The sequence below is a fragment of the Notamacropus eugenii genome, chromosome 1 (assembly GCF_028372415.1).
Source record: "Notamacropus eugenii isolate mMacEug1 chromosome 1, mMacEug1.pri_v2, whole genome shotgun sequence".
NCBI classification, from domain to species: domain Eukaryota; kingdom Metazoa; phylum Chordata; class Mammalia; order Diprotodontia; family Macropodidae; genus Notamacropus; species Notamacropus eugenii.
The window spans coordinates 74,289,470-74,308,252 of record NC_092872.1 but is presented as its reverse complement, the minus strand read 5'-3'; the positions used below and the strand labels follow the sequence as shown (position 1 = coordinate 74,308,252).

Here is an 18,783-nt window from a genome sequence, read left to right as displayed (position 1 = left end):
TCCTAACAGTGACAGAGATGCAGGGTTTGGGTGAAAGATGATAAGCTCTGTTTTGGACATGTTAAGTTTAAGGTGTGTATGCAACAGCTAATTCAAGATGTCCAAAAAAATAGGTGGTGATGTATGACTGTATCTGAGAAAAGAGAATGGGGTTGGAAAGAGATGATAATAGAACCTAGGGAAGATGATGAGATCACCAAGTGACCTCCTACAGAAGCAAAAGAGAAGATGCCCAAGGAAGGAGCCATAACTAAGGGGTGAGACCTGTATGGAGATCCTGCAAAGCAGACTAAGAAGTGGTGAGATCAAGAAAATTAGGCCAACCAGGGAAGAGTAATATGAAAACCTAGAAAGAAGAGGGTACCAAGGAGAAAAGAGGGATCGATAATGTCAGTGATTGCAGAGAGGTGAAGAAGGAAGAGGACTGAGAAAGGACCATTAGATTTGGCAATTTGATCATTAGTAACTAGAGATGGTAGTTTCACTTGAAGCAGGAAGCCAGATTACAGATGATAGTGAAAGGAGCAAAAGGAAGTGGAGATACAAAGTGGAGATGTCTTTCTCAAGGAGTTTATCTGAGAAGGGGAGAAAAGAAAGAGGAGGATGGCTAGTGGGGATGGTCAGGTCAAATGAGGTTTTTTTTTTGTTTTTGTTTTTTAAGGATAAGGAAAATATGGTTACTTTTGCAGGCAGAGAGCAAGCACCCAGTAAAGAGGGAGACTTTGAAGATTACAGAAAAAGCTGAAATGATAGCAGAGGCAATTTTCTAGATAAAATGGGAGGGATAAGATTAAGGGTGCATGTTGGTGGGGAAAGTTGCGTTGTCAAGGAGAAGGGTCGCCTGTTAACCAGAGATACAAGTGAAGGAGGATACAACAGGGAAAGATGTCTGAGGGATGTGAGAACAGGTGGAGGACGTGTCCTATTGATAAATGGATTTTAAATGGCAAAAAAAATTAGAATAAAATAAATAAGCCTAATATATTCTTAATGAAATGGAAGACCAACTTCCACTTGAAGGTGGACTGAAGGACAAATGGAGAAAAGGGAGGTCTCAGTGAATGACTTCAATTTTTCCAATGAAGTATGAGGTGGGGTGCTCAACTGAGAGGGTGGGATAGTGGGATAGGAGTGTCACTGGGGGCTTTAGGGAGGGATAAAAAGGTTTGAATAGACTCTGTGATGAGTAGGATAGTAAATAGAATTAGGGAAACACTTGAACTCCATATAACTTGTCAAATTATTCAGCTTCTGGGAGGCATATTTACAGATAACTTAGCCGAGTATCTCTTATCATTTTATTATACTTACCTACTCAAAATCATCATTCCACAGGGAATTCTTTTATGGTTAAGGCAACCATTTAGTACCATTCTGCCCTTAAAAAGATTTCATACCATAACAGTTCCAAAATCTTGGGATACACCAGAAGTATACATTATGCCATGTAAATTTAAGGTCTCACTTGGGGATTTATCCAAGTCTTCAAGCAGATTCAGAGGTACATTTTGAAAAAAATTTTGGCCGTACCTACAGGCATCTGTGTAACTCACCTTCAAGTGGAAGTTGGTCTTCCATTTGGTTAAGAATATATTAGGCTTATTCATTTTGTTCTAAAAACTTCTGTCATTTAAAAGATAATTAAAAAAGTAATTGTCATTTCTCAATGACCAACTTCCTCCCACATTCCAACGCACATGTATTATAGATCTCTATCTTGTTCAAATCATGCCTCAGACACTTGCTAATTGTGGGATCCTGTAAAATTTGCTTAAAATCTCTGTCTCAGCTTCCTAAGCTAATTCATAAAATGAGGGTAATAATGTCATCCACCTCAGTGGGTGTGACCTGAATGAAGGTACAGCAAAGAAGAAAAACAGAGGAGACCAAAGAAAGAGGAGGGTTACGATAACCTAGAGATGAGAGAGTCTTATTATGAGGACCCAATGAAATGACATATGTCAGGTACTTGGGAAGCTAAAATTGGTAAATATCAGCTATTGTTATTATTAAGTCAAATTAACTGACCATCGACCCACTCTGACTGAATATGTATAATTTCCCACCTGTCGTATGATCTTTCTATTAAGGGGAGTTCTCGGTATATCAAAGTTGGGCCATGGATTGATCTCTGTACCGATGTCTCTTCCTGCTATTTTTCATTGTATGTATTATTTTCTTGGTTATGTGAACTTTCATCCAGATCTCCCAAACTTTAACTAAATTCTACATATGTGTCATTTCTTATGGCACAATAATACTATACTGAAGTGCCACAGTCTGTTCAGGCTTTCGGGCCAAACTGACAGGCACCCACTTTGTTTATAGGGTCTTGCTACCACAAAATGTACAGCCTAAATGTTTTGGTATAAATGGGACTTTTTCCTCTGTCTTTGGTCTCTTCTGGGTAAATGACTAACACTGGTTTTGCTGGGTCAAAGGATATGAACAATTTCATCACTTTTCTAATATAGTTCCATATTGTTTCCAGAAGAGTTAGACCAATTTGTGTCTCTACAAAAAATCCATATGCCTTGTCTTCCCCTGGCCCCTTCAACAATAAAATGTGTTTTAATTATCTTTGCTGATTTGATGGGTCAGAGTTGTCTAAATTTGCATTTCTCTTATTATTAGGGATTTGGAGCATTTTAACTTGCAGTTGCATTTTTTTCCACTGAAAACTCTTTGTTCATGTTCTCTGACCACATATCTATTGGAAACTCATTAACTTGCACAACAAAATGTCAACTCTTTCCCCTAGGTCCAGCATCTAAGGCCTTGGTCCTGCTTGAATCAACAATATAAAATATCATCATTTCTAAGTACTTCTCAGAGAGTTCAACCGTGAATTGACTCCAATCTGGCATTTGTTTGTCAGGACTCATTTGAGAGATCTGAAATGATGCGAGTTACACAAAAGATAACAAATGCAGAATCAGTATTTAAACCCATATCCTTGGTGTATTTCTTGTATCTCAAATTCCAGTGTATTGGGCCACATGTACCTCTAGAAATTTCATCCATTCCATAGGTTGTGCCATTAGGCTTTATGTTCTGATTTGTAAATTTTAAAAGATTATGAACTGCTTGTAATTAGGAAATGTAGTCACCAGGCAGATGGAGGTATTTTGATTGCATGACTGGCAATGTCAGGTGTAACAGACATACATTAACTTGTTTTTCTACTCATTATCTTTGAAACAATCCCAAACAAAACAAAAGAAAATCTTTTTATTAAAATGTCTAAATTTAATATTATCAAGAATTAAGTGTAATGTTGATACAGGTAAAGTGAGTGAATAATTCTAGGAAATAATTTGGTGCTTTTCTCACTGACCTTTCACTTCTAACAGTCACATAATGGTTCATGCTCCCAGAAGCAGGGGCCCCAGCTTCTTCCACTTGGTAAATTGTATCAGCTGTTGGGGCAGTGAGGTGGTGCAGTGGACAGAGCACCAGTGCAGGAGTCAGGAGGACCTGAGTTCAAATTTCACCTCAGACACTTGACACTCACTAGCTGTGTGACCTTGGGCAAGTCACTTAACCCCAGTTGCCTCATCCTGGGTCATCTCCAGTCATCCTGTTGGATATCTGGTCACTGGATTCAGATGGCTCTGGAAGTGAAGCTGGTGACCTGCACAGCCCTCCCTCACTCAAAAAACAAAGTCAAGTGCAAATCATGTCCTCATTTCTCTGATGGCATGGTCTTTGGCACAATGTATCAGCTGTGCATTTTCTTAACATAATGCTGGTCTTAAGACCAGTCTTTTTTACAAAGATTTTTTTCCTGACTCATTCTATATCTTTTCTGTGGAGCTAGCCATCTCAAAAGTTCAGGAATTTCAGATCATCTTGGCATCAGAAGCTCCTTGGACAGTTTATCCTTAATTTTCAGGCTGTTTGTAGCTCTTCTCCATTTTAGCTACAGAAGTGCAGAGCCTTCTATAGAATTGTTTGAGTGAAAAAAGAGCAGCCTTACTTTTTCCTTCTATCCCTTTATCAGTCTGGAAAGTGTGCAATTCTCCTTGCTTCTCTTGATTTCTCCCTGCCTGCTGAAGTCAAAAGAGAGAAACAATTACCTTGGCACTATCTCTACTGGGCAAAGATAAAACCTTATGACTAGGTGCTGTCTAATCCAGAAGGAATTTATTAAGCACTTACATATCAGGCACTGTTAGAGGGATGAGAGATAAAAAGACAAATAAGAAACTGACCCTACCCTCAAGGAGTTTATATTCTATCAGGAGAAAAAGCATGTACTCATATAAGCACATATGAGACACACACACATATGTAACAAGTACTCTCTGGCCTCAGTGCCCCAAAAGACGGGTTCTAGTGGTACCCTTGAGAGGTTGTGGTATCTCTTGTCCACTTCTATTGGTTTGAGCCCCCATTCCAGGTGTGTTCTCCCCACCCTGCACTGATAGCTACAAGTGTGATAGCAACCCAGTTTTATGTAACCAATTAACAGTAATTAACTTTTATAAAGAGTTAAGTATTTTGAAGATTTAGCAAGAACAGAATCCAACCATTGCTCCTCAGTGCTTTGGGGGCACACTATCTCCTATACCATTTCAGTTTCTGGAGAGAGTGAATCACCCCAATGCCTTTTCTAAATAGCGTCAATCCCATGAACTTCACATCCAGATGTGCCACAACTACTGAATGAGTCCTCATCCCAACCACGTTTAGATTAAGTCCCCAAGGTGCTGGACTGGCTGCAAATCCTGGCTCAGACTTGACTTGTGGATCTTGGGTGGCTAACCATCCCGATCTTTTGACATTCACAAAAATCATATTCCTCTTCAACCTCTTTCACCCAAAGTGAAAGAACAAACACCAAGGCAAAGAAGCAAGGTTGTTTTTCATGCATCATACGCGGCCTCCAAGGGGCAAGGACTCTCCCCTCACAGCCTTGTCTTTCTTCTCTCACTGGGTGCTATTAGGCAGGAAGAAATAACCCTGAAGGGAAAGCACAAGGCCACAGGTGACATTTCAATGTTCTCCCCTTTGCCCCAATTCTGGCTGCATTGCTATAGTCAGAGGCCCCTAGTTACCACTGGGTTAGCAGACTAAAACCTGTCACATAATGTCTCTTGCTCCCAGAAGCAGGGTCCCCAGCCTCTTCCACTTGGGGAATTGTATCAACTGTGTATTTTCTTAAGCTCTATATTCAGTGGCCAATCCTCTGTTGTATATACACAAAATAATCTCAGATGGAATGGTACCAGCAGCTAGAGGTGGGGGTAGAGGGGAAAGAAAAATGCACAAAGAATAGAGTGCTGGGCCTGGAGTCAGAAAGACCTAGATTCAGATCTAGCCTCAAACACTTACTAGCTGTGTGACCTTGGGCAAGTCACTTAGCTTCAGTTTGGCTCAGTTTTCTCAACTGTAAAATGGGTATAATAATAGCACTTATCTCCCAGGTTTGTTGTAAAGATCAGATGAGATGTGTGTAAAATTTTTTTTATCACAGTGCCTGGTACATAGGCATTTAATCAATGTTTGTTTCCCTTCCTTCCTTCGTTCCTTCTTTCCCTCCTTCCTTCCTACTTTCTTTCTTCCCTTCCTTCTCTCCTTTCCTCCTTTCCTTCTTCCCTTTCATCCTTCTTTACCTTCCTCCCTTCCTTTCTCTCTTTTCCTTCCTTTTCTTCCTCTCATCTTTCCGTTTCTTCTTTCCTCCTTTCCCTCCTTTTTTCTTTCCTTTCTCCTTCCCTCCCTTCCTTTTTTCCTCCCTTCCTTCTTTTCTTTGCTTCCTCCCTTCTTTTCTTCCATTCTCCTTCCTTTCCTCATTTTTTTCTTCCTTTCCTTCTTTCCCCCCTTATTCTTTTCCTCCCTCCATCCCAGAGAGATGGGAGATGGAGCATTCTGTGTGAACAACAGTGATTAGGGTCAATATGACTGGATTATAGAGTGAGTCAAGCAGAGAAATGTGTAGGAAGACAAGATGTTGGAAATAATATTATAGGAAGGGACCACCTAGAAACTTCTCTTGTTCTTCCTGATCTGTGTATGAAATCAAAGAATTCAGAGCAGGAAGGGACCTCAGAGATCCCTTATTCCAAAGCCTTCATTTTAGAGATAAGACAACCGAGGACTGGCGTGGCGAGGTTGTTTATCTGAGGTTAGAGTGGTGGAACTACAGAGGGGTCGAGCTCTGACCTCACACCCAGCACCCCACACTTTATCTTGCACAGCAGTGACTTCCTGTGGTCCTTTCTAAAAACCCGTAATTTTTAGATAAGGGCTGTGTCAAAGGGATATTGTTCCTTTCCGTAGACAATAACTTCTTAAAGTGACATTTAAGTAGACTATTTGGCAAGGTTTAAACATAGAGATCAAGGGTGATTTTACTATGTGACCAGACAAGTGACCAGCAGGACAGAGGAAGAGGTGACCTGGAGAGGATGGGGTGGGCAGCATTAGTGACAGACTGAAAATCTGGATGACCTTTGGCACATCCTAGGGTTCCCAAGTCACACTCAAGCACCACCCTTGTAGAGAGATTTTTTTTTTTTTGATGTTAGTTGGAAAGTTCTCATGATTAAACAGCTAAACCCCAGAGTTCTATGGAAAATTCTGAGCTGATGTTCTTGAATGACCCGGACAGAAAGAATCCTGGCAACCAAACTGCAAAAAGGAGGAAATTAAACCAGAAGAAAATAAATGGCTGTTTCCTCTCACTTCCTCAATTAGATATCAAAGGCTGAACAAAAGAAGGAAGTATTGTAGGCTCCTAAAAATGCCTCCCTGTTTGGAAAGCATGTCTGCTTCTACATGGGCACTGACAGTACTCCTTTCATCCAAGTCTCCCCTTCAATGACTGCCATGAGTCTTAGAGTAGGACAGTTGGATTTGTCCAGAACAATCCAGGGGGAAAATCCTGGAGGGGAAGGTATAATTGGGACTAGATTACTGTCCTAGAGTCAGAGAAACCTCCACCCATCTGAGACACTTGGGAACTGTGAGAAAGCCTTTTTTACGCAGATAAACAGTTACTTTTGTTACAGAACAGATGTTGTCTCTTTCTCTCTGTATTGCATACCTGGAACTCCATGGAATTTGGATCAGACAGGGGAAATCTAGGTTTCTTCAGTCCCCCATTCATGGTGCTTCCAAAGAGTTCTAGATCTGATGTCACAGGAACTGGGTTCAAGTTGGGGTTTTGTAATTCACTTCCAGTGATTACTTTGGGCAAGCACTTCTCTTTGGATCTGTCTCTGCATCTAGTTTGCAAATCAGATAATTTCTCTGTCTTTTGTCATCCTTGCTACACAATGCTACCGCTGACCTTATAGAGGTCTCTCTCTTTATTTATTTTTTTAACATAGGGAGACTCTGCATATCTTCTTTCCACCAAGCTGTTATTATCCATTAATACATCATTAGGAATTAGTTTAGTAGGTAATTACCTGGCAGGAACTAGTGATGTTGGAGAGGCCATTTCACTTTTCTGAGTCTATTTTTCCATGTGTCTGACCTTTGATGTTGACTATCTAGTGTGATCTAGGCAAGGGTGTTCTATTGAATGTTTAACAACAGGCTCTCTGGGGGGAAAATCCACTCATGACATAATTTTAAGTTTAATCTGCACACAAAAAAAATCAAATTCTGATTTATACTTTGTTGGTTTCCAAAGTGTAAATGTTCACATTGGAAATTGAACAACCACCTCTCAGGAATGAGCCACCTCCAGCACATTAGTGGATTTAGGTAAGGTAATCTGACCTCTCTGGCCCTCAGTTTCCTTCTCTGTAAAATGATGTTGGTTTAGATGGTCTCTAAGATCCCTTCCATAAATCTATGATCTTATGATCCCCCATGGCAGTCTGTCCCTAACGACCTTGTGTTTATTTTCTGTATACTTGTGTCTTTACATGGTCTTCCTCTACAGAATTTAAGCTGCTTGAGGACAGAGATTGTTTCATTCTTTGCCTTTGCATCCCTAACATCTGTAGGTGCTTAAGAAATCCGTTTTGATTGCTTCATGAGAAGGTAACATAGAACCTCTAGAGATAACATGACTTAGATAAAAAGTGGGCTTCCCAGTTGGAAAGATTCAAGTTCAAATGCCACCTCTAACATACTGGCTGCGTGAACTTGGGCAAACTACTAGATCTCCCTGTGTACCATCCAATTCTCTGATGTAAGGCAACATAGTTGCCACAAGTACCTCTTTGCATTGGTAGAGGGAGTTCCCTTATGGCCCTTATTTGTAGTTCTTGATATCAATAAAATCAGGGGCCAGCTTCATGATATATAGTAGTGCTTAATAAATGTTTATTGATGGACTATCAATTCCTTCTAACCCTTCCCCAAAACATAAAAACCATTCACTTACTAGGGTCTAGCTTCTTGATTTGATGAGAACCCAGTTTTACAGAATACCAGAAACAACTATCTTTTCACTTTTTTCTGTCTAAACCACTGACTAGAGTACTGGACTTTGGGTCTCTCAAGTGGCCACTGTGGTTCTGCTCTCCAAAGTAGAGAGTTCATCTGTTATCTTTCATCCTTCCCATATGGCAGTACCACAGACTTTTTTTTTGGGGGGGGGGTCCTTCTTATAGGAACATGCAGGATGAAAATAACTAGCATTTACATAGGGCTTTAAGGTTTATAAAGTGCTTTACATGTATCATCTCATATTATCCTCACAGTAGGATAGTGAGGTAGGTGCTGTTATTTTCCTTTTACAGATTAGAAAACTGAGGAAGACAGAGGAGTGACTTACCTAGTCATTCAGCTAATAAGTATCTGAGATCTAATTTTCACTCTGGTATTCCTAACTCCAGATCCAGCACTCTATCCACTGCACATCTCTTTTGTTCACTGAGTCATTACTATCCTTGTTAGGAATTAGTTTATTAGGCAGTTTACCTGGCAGAACTGGGATGTAATGTGATAGGTAACAGGACTTTACAGGGAGGCTAAGAGAGGTGAGTCCTATGGGAGATATGAGCAGACAGGAGCCCAGTGAGAATTGTTTGCCTTTCAGTTTTGAAGATCATCATGTTGAGGTATGGATGATGTTGTGACTTGCATGTGAATTGGGTTAAGGTGAGGCAGAGTTGCACAAAGTCATTAGCCTCACTCTCTCTTCCAGAGGCATCGACATCCAGTGGCAGGACAAAAGTCCAGAAGACTGGAGGTGGCCAAGGGTGCAGGGGATAACTTTGGAGCCTGCCCAAGTTCTAAGCACCCCACAGCACCTGCTTCAGCTGCCTTCATGGCCTTTGGAACAAATGGTTTTCATCCACCTATTTCAGGAGAAGTCTTCATACACTTGAGGGAGACATCCCCTCTAACTCATCAATGGGTCTGAATTCTATTGATTATCCTCAAGCTGGTTTAACCCATCTTCCAAGGTGGTTTTACTGGGGTGAAACTGCTGTGCATGTTACAGCTTCTTGGAGCCACAGGTGAGAGTTGGATGACGAGTGTTCACCAGAGGGGGATGAGCAGTTCGTGTGTGGGGGGTGTATTCAAGGAGGACTAGCACCTTTGGTGTGTGGATTTGCCCACTGGACCCTTTTCAGGGCTGCTCATCCTGTGAGGGTGCTGGCCTTGAGGTAGTATCTAAAAGCTCTGCCAGGGAGATGACTCGAATATGAAAACTACATTTGTCTAATGCGCAATTTTGCCTCAGAATCGCTATGCAGAAGTATAGATTTAGCCATAATATGTACAATTCTTAAAAAAAAAAAAAGCACTGTTAGCTCTTGGGATCATAGAATTCTAGCTCTGGAAGAGACCCTGAGGGTATCATTTCATCCAGCCTTCTCCCCCCGTGCAGGAATCCCTTCTAGGACATCTGCAGCAAGTAGTTTTCTTTATTTTTTTCTTATAATTTTATTCTGAAACTTTACTGTGTCTGACTGTTACGTTGAATTGTAAACTGAAGTGGCCTGTCAACCAGTCAATCTGAGAGGCATTTACTCAAATGCCCATCTGTCCATGTTTAGAGGGTGCTTTACAGTTTATGAAGCTTTCACGTGTATTGTCTTGTTTCAGATAATAGCCCTGTGAAATCGGTAGTGTAAGTATTATTCTTATTTTCTGGATAAAGAAAGAAGCCTAGAAAAGTTAAGTGACTGCTCAAGGCACTATGCTACAGAACAGGGCTTCTCAATTTGGGGTCCACAGATCTAGAAGGGACCCATGGATAGACTTCAGGGAGTCTGTGAACTTGGATGGGAAAACCCTCACTTATTTCAATGTAATTGTTTTCCTTTGTACTCCTGTGCGTTTTATTTTATGAACACAAAAACATTATTTTTTGAAGGGACCCATAGGTTCCACCAACCTGTCCAAGTCTTCCAAGTCACCAAAAAGATGAAGAAAACAGGATCTAGGACTTTTTAAAAAATCTTCTCCTTCATGATCATTGAAATATAAAAAGGTTTTTTGTTTGGTCATTTTTTGGCAATTATTTTTCAGTATATATTTCTTCTTCTTTGAGAGGAGAAAATATCTATTAAATGCTGTCTTTATAGTCAGCTTGGTGGCATAGTGCATAGATGCTGGACATAGAGTTAGGAAGGCCTGTGTTCCAACTGAGCTTCAAAAATCTAGTAGTCATGTGTACCCTTGGCAAATCACTTAACTGCTGCCTGCCTCAGTTTCCACATCTGTAAAATGGGGATAATAAGAGTACCTACCTCCCAAGGTTGTTATGAGGATAAAATGAGATATTTATCAAGCACTTTGCAAACCGTGACGTGATGTAAAATACCGATGATTATTCCTGCTGTTATTATTAAAGAGATCTCTTTTTAATATTACAACTTATGCTCAGGGTGGTCTCTATAGTATTTGGTAATTTGGGTAAAGTTTCATTACTTTTAGCATACAGAAATTGGTCTGTTGGATAAGAGAGTCTAAGTTGTGTTTATATAGAAAGTGATTAAGTTAAATATAATTTGTTTCAACAACTACCTGTCTGCCAACTGACTCCACCCTGCCGGTAAAAAAAAAAGCCTTAAATGGTATCTTTCCTACATCTGCTTCCCATGACTTTTCCTATAATTATTTTGAAGCTTTGGCACTGGGTCACACCTAAGCCTGCCTTCTTGGGCCCTTCAGGCTGGCTACTTGTGGTCAAAAAGGAACACTATGGACACTCCCTTAACAATGCCTTAAATGGGCAGTTGCTTTTTCCTGCAAATTAAAGAAAGCAGGAGTAATGTGTATTTTATTTTATTTTTTGCCACTGGCCAGTGAACTACATGGTAGTTGAGGTGGTGATGTGGATAATTTAATCAAGGAAGGCCTTAAATATCAAACTGTATATATATGCTCTCACATCGTGGAAGAGAAATATAGAAACCGTTGCCTGAAATGCTGGGACACCATCACTCAGTTCTTTGCCTTGATTTAGTTAAGAGAAACCAGGCCTTGGAAAATATGCCATTTTCACTCTGCATTGCAAACGTTTGTGAATATTGATTAATTGATATTGGTATAGATATATAAACGGTAAGATGACACCATGATAACAGATAGACAGGACAGTACATGGCACAGATCATAGCATAGCACAGATATCCATGTAGAGTGAAATGGGGGAAGGGGAAAGGTGAAATGAATATTGAGATACTGTCGGGGGAGGAAATGGAGTAGAGAGAGGAATGTGGGAGGATGGATGTGGAATTTGGTGAGGGGGGTGTCTATCCTAATTAAAACTGTCAACACATTCAGTAAGTCAGTCAACAAACACTATATTAATAGCACTCATTACTGACATAGCAGCTAGACTGGTTGCTGGTGAAGTTACAAAGCTTAGAGAATGATCATTGCAGCACAGTCTAATCGGCTAACCTAGAAAATACATAGTAATATGTAGTCAGCAACCTTTAAAGATTGCAACAAGGAATTTTACACTTATCAAGGACAACAGAAAGAGCATCCACAGTCAGTGAGAGGTCAGTGTGTCCACAGCGCAGAAGGATTCATCTGTTTACAAGAGTCATGTCCCCTTCAGGGTAGTCAGCTTGGGAGCTATTGTGCATATTCCAGGCATGGTTCATTGGCTCCAAGCCCTTTTGGAGTTCCCCCTCTTCAAATTGCCTTCCGAGTCTGCAACATATTCTTTTGAACATCCACAATGCTTGCAAGTATTTGTTCTTTAAGCATGGTTAATGAACTGAATGGATTCAAGACCCCAAGGCTATTAGAGCATCTGTTCTTTGCTTACTTCTGGTACAATTCTCTTTAGGCTTAGCCATAGGCTATCTTGTTGAAGTGAGAACACCTGTCTTTCACTCAAGAATGTAACATTTTTGGATTTGGACTATTTTTTTGGCCATTTGGTCCCAGACTCAGAGTTCTAGGCTTACATGTACTGGGCTCAGTCTCAGAGGAAAGGTGGAGTACTAGAGAGACAGCTGGATTTGAAATCAGAAAGACCTGGGTTCAGATCCTGCCTGTGAAACATATTGGCAGGGTAACATTGGGCAAATTACTTAACCTTTAGTGCTAGAGACTATAAATTTCAGAGAAGGTGCCTGCCTGCATTGGTCAAGGGAGTTAGCTCACCCAAGAGATTCCTGTACCAGTGGATTCACAGGAGTAGTTCCTATTCCCTACTCCAGAGCTTCCTTTGGTAACCTTGGAAAAGAAATGTATATAGCTCATATCTAGGTTTCCAAATCTAGGGGAAAACTCTTTCAGTAGATATTTCCAAAGTGGCCAAGTGTATCAGCCCAACACAAAGGAAATAGTTCTGTCCCAAAACAACCTGAGCCAACCAAGATCCCCAGTTGATGAAACAAAGCAAATAATCTGTTCAAGGACATGTTGTTGAGTACACCCAGAAAACACTTTCTAGGAATAGGAAATGCGCTAAAAGTCCTAGAGAAAGACTGACCACCCATAAGCCTTGCTAAATTGATGAAGAAACTCATTCTACATAAGTACAGTTTAGACTCTCTTATCCAACAGACCAATTTCTATATGCTAAAAGTAATGAAACTTTACCTAAATTGCCAAATACCGTACAGACCACTCTGAGCAGAAGCTGTAATCCTAAAAAGAGATCTCTTTAATAATAACAGCAGCAATAATAATTAGTATTCTATGTCATGTCTAGGTTTGCAAAGTGCTTTATAAATATCTCATTTTATCCTCATAACAACCTTGGGAGGTAGGAGGTTATGGGAGGTATACACTCTTATTATCCCCATTTTACAGATGTGGAAACTGAAGCAGGCAAAAGCTAAGTGATTTGCCAAGGGTACACATGACTACTGGGTTTTTGAATAGCCATATAGTACTAACAACTAACATTTATATTATGCTTTAAGATTTGCAGAGTACATTACAAATATTATTTTATTTTATCCTTACTATCCCCTCCCCCCTTTAGAGGTAGGTACTACTGTTATTCCCATTTTTCAGATGAGGAGACTGAGGCGGAGAGAAATTAAATAATTTGCTGTGGGTCACACAGTAAGTATCTGAGACTATATTTGAACTCAGCTTTTCCTAGGCACTCTATGTACTCTCCTCTGTCTCCTTCCCTCCCTCCTTCTCTCTCTCCCTTCTCTTTCCTTTCTCTCCTTCTCTCTCTCTCTCTCTCTCTCTCTCTCTCTCTCTCTCTCTCTCTCTCTCTCTCTCTCTCTCTCTCTCTCCAACCTTCTATCTCTCTCTTTCCTTTCCTCCTTCCCTCCATCCCTCCCTCCTTCTCAGTCTTCCTTTCTGGGATAGAAACTGCTGACCAAAGTCCTTCCAACAGCTAGATGGCTTCCTGTAGGTAGGAGATCCCTTGGGGGAAACATGATTCTATTACCAGCTTCTTGTCTCTTCCTTGTTGCTCCTCTCACTTATTTCTAGCAAAAAGGGACACTGACCCTAAAAATACAAAACATACTAATAAATTTGAGATGCTGCCCATTATAAATCTTGGCGATAGACCCACTTAACTCCACTATAAAGTAATATCTCCATAATCTGATTGAAGAAGCCAGGATAAATGCTTGGTACTGTTCAAAGAACTGCTGCGTGGCAGATATTCTGGAAGGAGAGGATAGGGATTTTAAAGGTCATACATAAGGTGATGGGTAGGAAACTCTTGGAAGAGATCATAGCTAGATGAGAGGAGCAGCAAGGACTCAGGTTTTCCCACAAGCCCAGATTGAGAGGCAGCATGGTATAATTAAAAAAAAAAAGCTTTGCTTTTAAGTCAGAGGACTCGAATTCAAATCTGAACATATTGGACTTTACATTTACCAATGATGAGCATCGTCCCCTTGAAAATAGCTACCTTGGAAACCTTACATTTACTTTTTACATTTTGCCACTGTTGGGGAAGAAAGCCTCAGATAGTAAGGCTAGGATTAAAAGTAGTCTAATTTAAGAAATCATTGTGTATACCATTAGCCAAGCAATCAAATACCTACTATTTATCAGATCATCAGACCCTTTGCTAGATGCTGGGGATACCAGACATTCCTTACAGGATCATGGATTTGGAGCTGGAAGGACCCTTGAAGACCATCTTCTCTAACCCCTTTATTTTACAGATGAGAAAACTTGCTCTGGGAAAAATTAAGTACCTTGTCCAGGGTCACACAGCTAAGAAGTGTCTTTGAACTCAGGTCTCTGTTTCTCTAAATCCTACTCCCTGCACCCCCTAGCTGCCTCTAAGGACAAACATAATCTTAATCCGCTGAATTCATATCATTGTTTAGTATAAGGCCACTATCTGGGCAACTTGGTCCAACACTTTTGACACTACAGAACTCTTAACTTTGGAGGGAACCTCTTTATTTCCCTTTCTCTCCCTAACCAAGCACGTGTGCCTGTCGTCTGGGGAACCTGTGTGTGTTTCAACTCCCTTTCAGTCCTATCTTCTGTAGCAGGATGGAGTGAAGTGTGTCAGATCTTGTGTAGAAGAGAAAAGGAGGAGAGGAAGTGTGTGTGTGTGTGTGTGTGTGTGTGTGTGTGGGAGAGGAGAGAGAGAGAGAGAGAGAGAGAGAGAGAGAGAGAGAGAGAGAGAGAGAGAGAGAGAGAGAGAGAGAGAGAGAGAGAGAGGTTATGCTGAGAAAACAGGCAGGGAGACAGGCTGGCTGGGGGAGGGAGAGAAGCTAAAGCTAAGCAGAAGACAGCAGAGCAAAGCTTGACGCAGCAGCAACAGCACCACAGACAGGGATCTCTCTCTCTCCTCTCTCCCTCCTCTCTCGCCCCCCTCCTCTCTCTCCCCAGGTTCATCCCCACAATCTCCACCACCCCCCACCCCCTCTTTCTCCTTTCCAGTGTGTGTGTGTGTGCTTCGGTGACGGCGTCACCAGCCCGGGTTCTCTTTGGCGAGAGGAGAGAAGGAAGGGACTGGGAGCCGGGGGGGTGGAGGCGGGGGAGGGAATCACCAGCCATCGCTCTCACTACCGGCATGTCTGGCCAGCGGCAGCCTCTCCCGCTGCCGCCGCCGCCGCCGCCGCCTCCCCGGGGCTGATCGCTGCCCCCTCCTCCGGCCGCTGCCGCTGCACGGGCAGCCCTGGTGGGTGTCTCCCGGAGGTTTCCCGCTCCCCGGGGCCGCGGTGCATGTTCCCCTCCTGCCACTGTGTGCGGGGAGGCAGGAGGACGATGAAAATGATCCGCTTTAGGAGCTCGAGCATCAGATCGCTCAGCCAGGAGATGAAATGTACGGTCCGGCTGCTGGACGATTCCGAGATCTGCTGCCACATCCAGGTGAGTGAGGGCTGGGGAGCGGGCCGGGGTGGGCGCCGGAGACGTGGGGAAGGCAGAGGAACGGGGAGGGGGCGCTTCCCCATCCTCGAATGGGGGAGCCATATTCGGGCGATCCGGGGCCGGGGCATGGTCTGCCGCGCGTATGCCCACCCGGGCCCCTCCGCCCTCTGGACACCTGCACGCCTCTCCCTCCAGAAGCACGGACGACTCGGGGATGCCCGCACCTCCTCTCCTCTTCTCCCAGCCAGCCGGGGTCCAGCTCAGGGTGGGCTTCCCCGCAAGCAGCAGCCTGAGAAACGGGCACTCCCTCCCCTCACCCAGCCTCTCCGGGCTTCTGGGCACTTGAACTTAACTTCCAGCTCGCCCTTCCCCAGGCTCGGTCGGACGCCCGTGCACCTGGCACCGGTGCCTCGGTCCTCCTGGGCTAGCCCCTCCCGGTCCCAGCCCCACTCCTCTAGTCGCCCTCGCGGTAGCATTTACTACTGGGGTGCACGCACATCAGCGAAGTTTCCCGGGAGTGGGGAGGGTGTGCACGCGCCCGCCCGGGCAGCCCCGGGAGCTCCAGACTCTCCCTCCAGGCTGGGAAGGGTGCGGGGGAGCACGCTGCTTCTGGTGCTAAAAGAGGAGCTGTCACGTCTGGGTGTTTCTGCGAAAGGAGCGCCTGGTGCCGCCGCCGAGGAGCCCAGGGAAGCTGGGGTGCCGGGAGGTGGGGGTGGGGGTTTGGCACAGTTGTACAGTTCGTTCTTTCTGGCTGAAGTTTGAGAAGAGGCAGTCTCTGGGCCCGGGAATAAGGCCCCATGATGAGAGAGCGAGAGAGAGAGAGAGCGAGAGAGAGAGAGAGAGAGAGAGAGAGAGAGAGAGAGAGAGAGAGAGAGAGAGAGAGAGAGAGAGAGAGAGAGAGAGAGTGTGTGTGTGTGTGTGTGTGTGTGTGTGTGTGTGTGTGTGTGTGTACACCTATGCCCAGCCCTATTTCATTGAGGATGTCCCTTCCACAACACAAGAACCCTGCCTCTTCCAGGGCATCACTTGCAGCACCTTTTAAGATTTCCTCCCTGTCAGGCATCTCCCTCTCTCCATCCTACACAATGCTAGTGTACACGGCAGGGACTTGGAAAATACAAAACATACTATTTCATTCAAACCCATCTCTGGTGTGCTGGGCACATACTGAATGAAAGAGCATTCCTCGGTTTTCTTGTGGGAACGGTCTCACTACTTCGAATCAGAAAAGTGCTTCGCTTTAAGAAGCGAAAGCATAGTGCAGGTTTAATCTCTGAATCCCCTTTGCCACTCCTTTCCTCTGGAGGAGACTGGCTTTCAGTATAATATTCAGAAATAATACAGGCACCAACAGAATATGTAGTTTTTCTGGTGCCACCAACTCTGCACAAAGATGGTTGATAGATATAGCTAGATTAAATTTCTGTATTCTGCTTTAAGTTGTACAATGGAAGCACATGATTTAAGGCAAGGCAGCTGTTGAAAACACAGCTATTTGGGGACTGTTTCTGAAAGAACTGATATGAATTCTCTGCTCTCTTTTAGCCCTCTTTCCCCCAACTCTAATATGAGCTAAAGCATTCTTTAAAGGACATAAGTCTTCTTTGGCTCTGCTTTATACAGCAAGCAGGCCCTACGCTCCTGCTGCCCTGGGAGCCAAAATAGAATAAAGATTCTCTTTGCATAAGAGTATTGAAAATGAGGCAATAGAATTTTAGATCAAAGAGTATTGTTTACAGGTTTTGTTTTTTTTTTTAGAGTTGCTAGTTTAGTTATTTGGGGTATTATGGCCATACTTTCAGGATATTTTATAATAATCCTTATTTCAGCAGAAGCTTTTAAAAAAAAGCCTTTAAAGCCCTTATCCTGATTTTTGATTCAGAAAATCCCGCCATTATATATCTTTGAGACTCCTTCCTTTCTCTCAGAAAAGCTCTGTATGGTGTATTTAGAGTCAAAGTGAATCACAATTATGCTTTGAGATCCCCAAATCACAAATACTCTGAGAATTTCTAATACCCTTGAAGGAGCAGGGCTTGAGAGATACAACTGGAGTTGAAGTTTCCATTTGTTTTAACTAAACAAAGAAAGTGATTTTGCGTTTTTTTTTGCCATTTGGTGTGAAGGACAAGTTTCTTATCATTAGAAGGGCCTGGGAGGGTTTCGAAATCTTTTTTTTTTCTCTTTCATAGAATCACAGATTTGTAAGACAACTTTTATATGTTATATACTCCTTTCTGAAGAATGGTCTGCTTTGACTCTCATCTATAACGGATGAAGACTTCCCCCTTCCCCCTCTTAAAAAAAAATTCCCAAACCCCAAACTTTTAGGAAGAAAAAGAAAACCGAACTAGTTGCTAGAAGACCTAAGTTCGAGACTGGTAGCTGACTCTGTGACCTTGGACAAAGTATTTGACTTTTCCTCATTTTACAAATGAGAAGGTTGGACATTATGTTTGCCAAGATCCCTTCCAGCCTCCTTTAGGGACCTATTGTAGTGTTTAATAGCCCTCAGTATCAAGAACCTCTCACTGATTTTGCACCTGATGCTGGAAGCTGCCCAGGAACAGTGGGGGATTGCAGACACATGTTTCACTACTTACTGTAGTTCATGATTAAGAAAATCAGCATGGCAGGGCTGTTGCTGAGTTAGCTCTAATGGGTGTGGAAAATTGAACAGCCTGCACCATGGCACAGGGACGGTAATATCCTTGGAATACTCACTATCTTTTCCATGTGAGTGAGCATCTTGGATTTTTAAAAAATGTACAGTCTATTTAAATGCACTCCTATGGACCAGGTTCTGGAGGATGAAGGGAAGAGAGGTGATGAACTGGGAGAAAGTGGGGTGGTGGTAGATATATAGATCTCACATGACCTCCTGATGAATTATGGAAACCTTAGAGTTCAGGGCATTTTTTTAAAGGAACAATTAAAGATGTTGAAAACTGATAATTATAGGTGGATGAGGTTGGATAGAGAGACTGGAGAGATGATGGTGATGATTTTTTAAGGCTATCCTAACAACCTCTTTTCAAGAATGCATAATTCTTGAAGAATTAAAGAATGTACTGTGGCCTGGGACCCCACTAG

The 18,783-nt window shown here is 42.6% G+C and overlaps 1 protein-coding gene and 1 long non-coding RNA gene across 2 annotated transcripts in view; both read left to right on the top strand.

The window, feature by feature from the left end:
- LOC140501546 (uncharacterized) overlaps window positions 1-9,425 on the top strand; it is a 37,417-nt gene extending 27,992 nt beyond the window's left edge. Inside the window, exon 3 of the long non-coding RNA XR_011966227.1 lies at window positions 9,110-9,425. This is a non-coding gene — a long non-coding RNA (uncharacterized lncRNA). The remainder of the gene's footprint in view (window positions 1-9,109) is intronic.
- A 5,837-nt stretch (window positions 9,426-15,262) lies between these two features.
- Window positions 15,263-18,783, top strand: part of FRMD3 (FERM domain containing 3) — a 334,009-nt gene continuing 330,488 nt past the window's right edge. Inside the window, exon 1 of the mRNA XM_072605267.1 lies at window positions 15,263-15,690. Within this exon, the coding sequence (XP_072461368.1) occupies window positions 15,544-15,690 (147 nt within the window). The 5' untranslated portion in view covers window positions 15,263-15,543. The remainder of the gene's footprint in view (window positions 15,691-18,783) is intronic.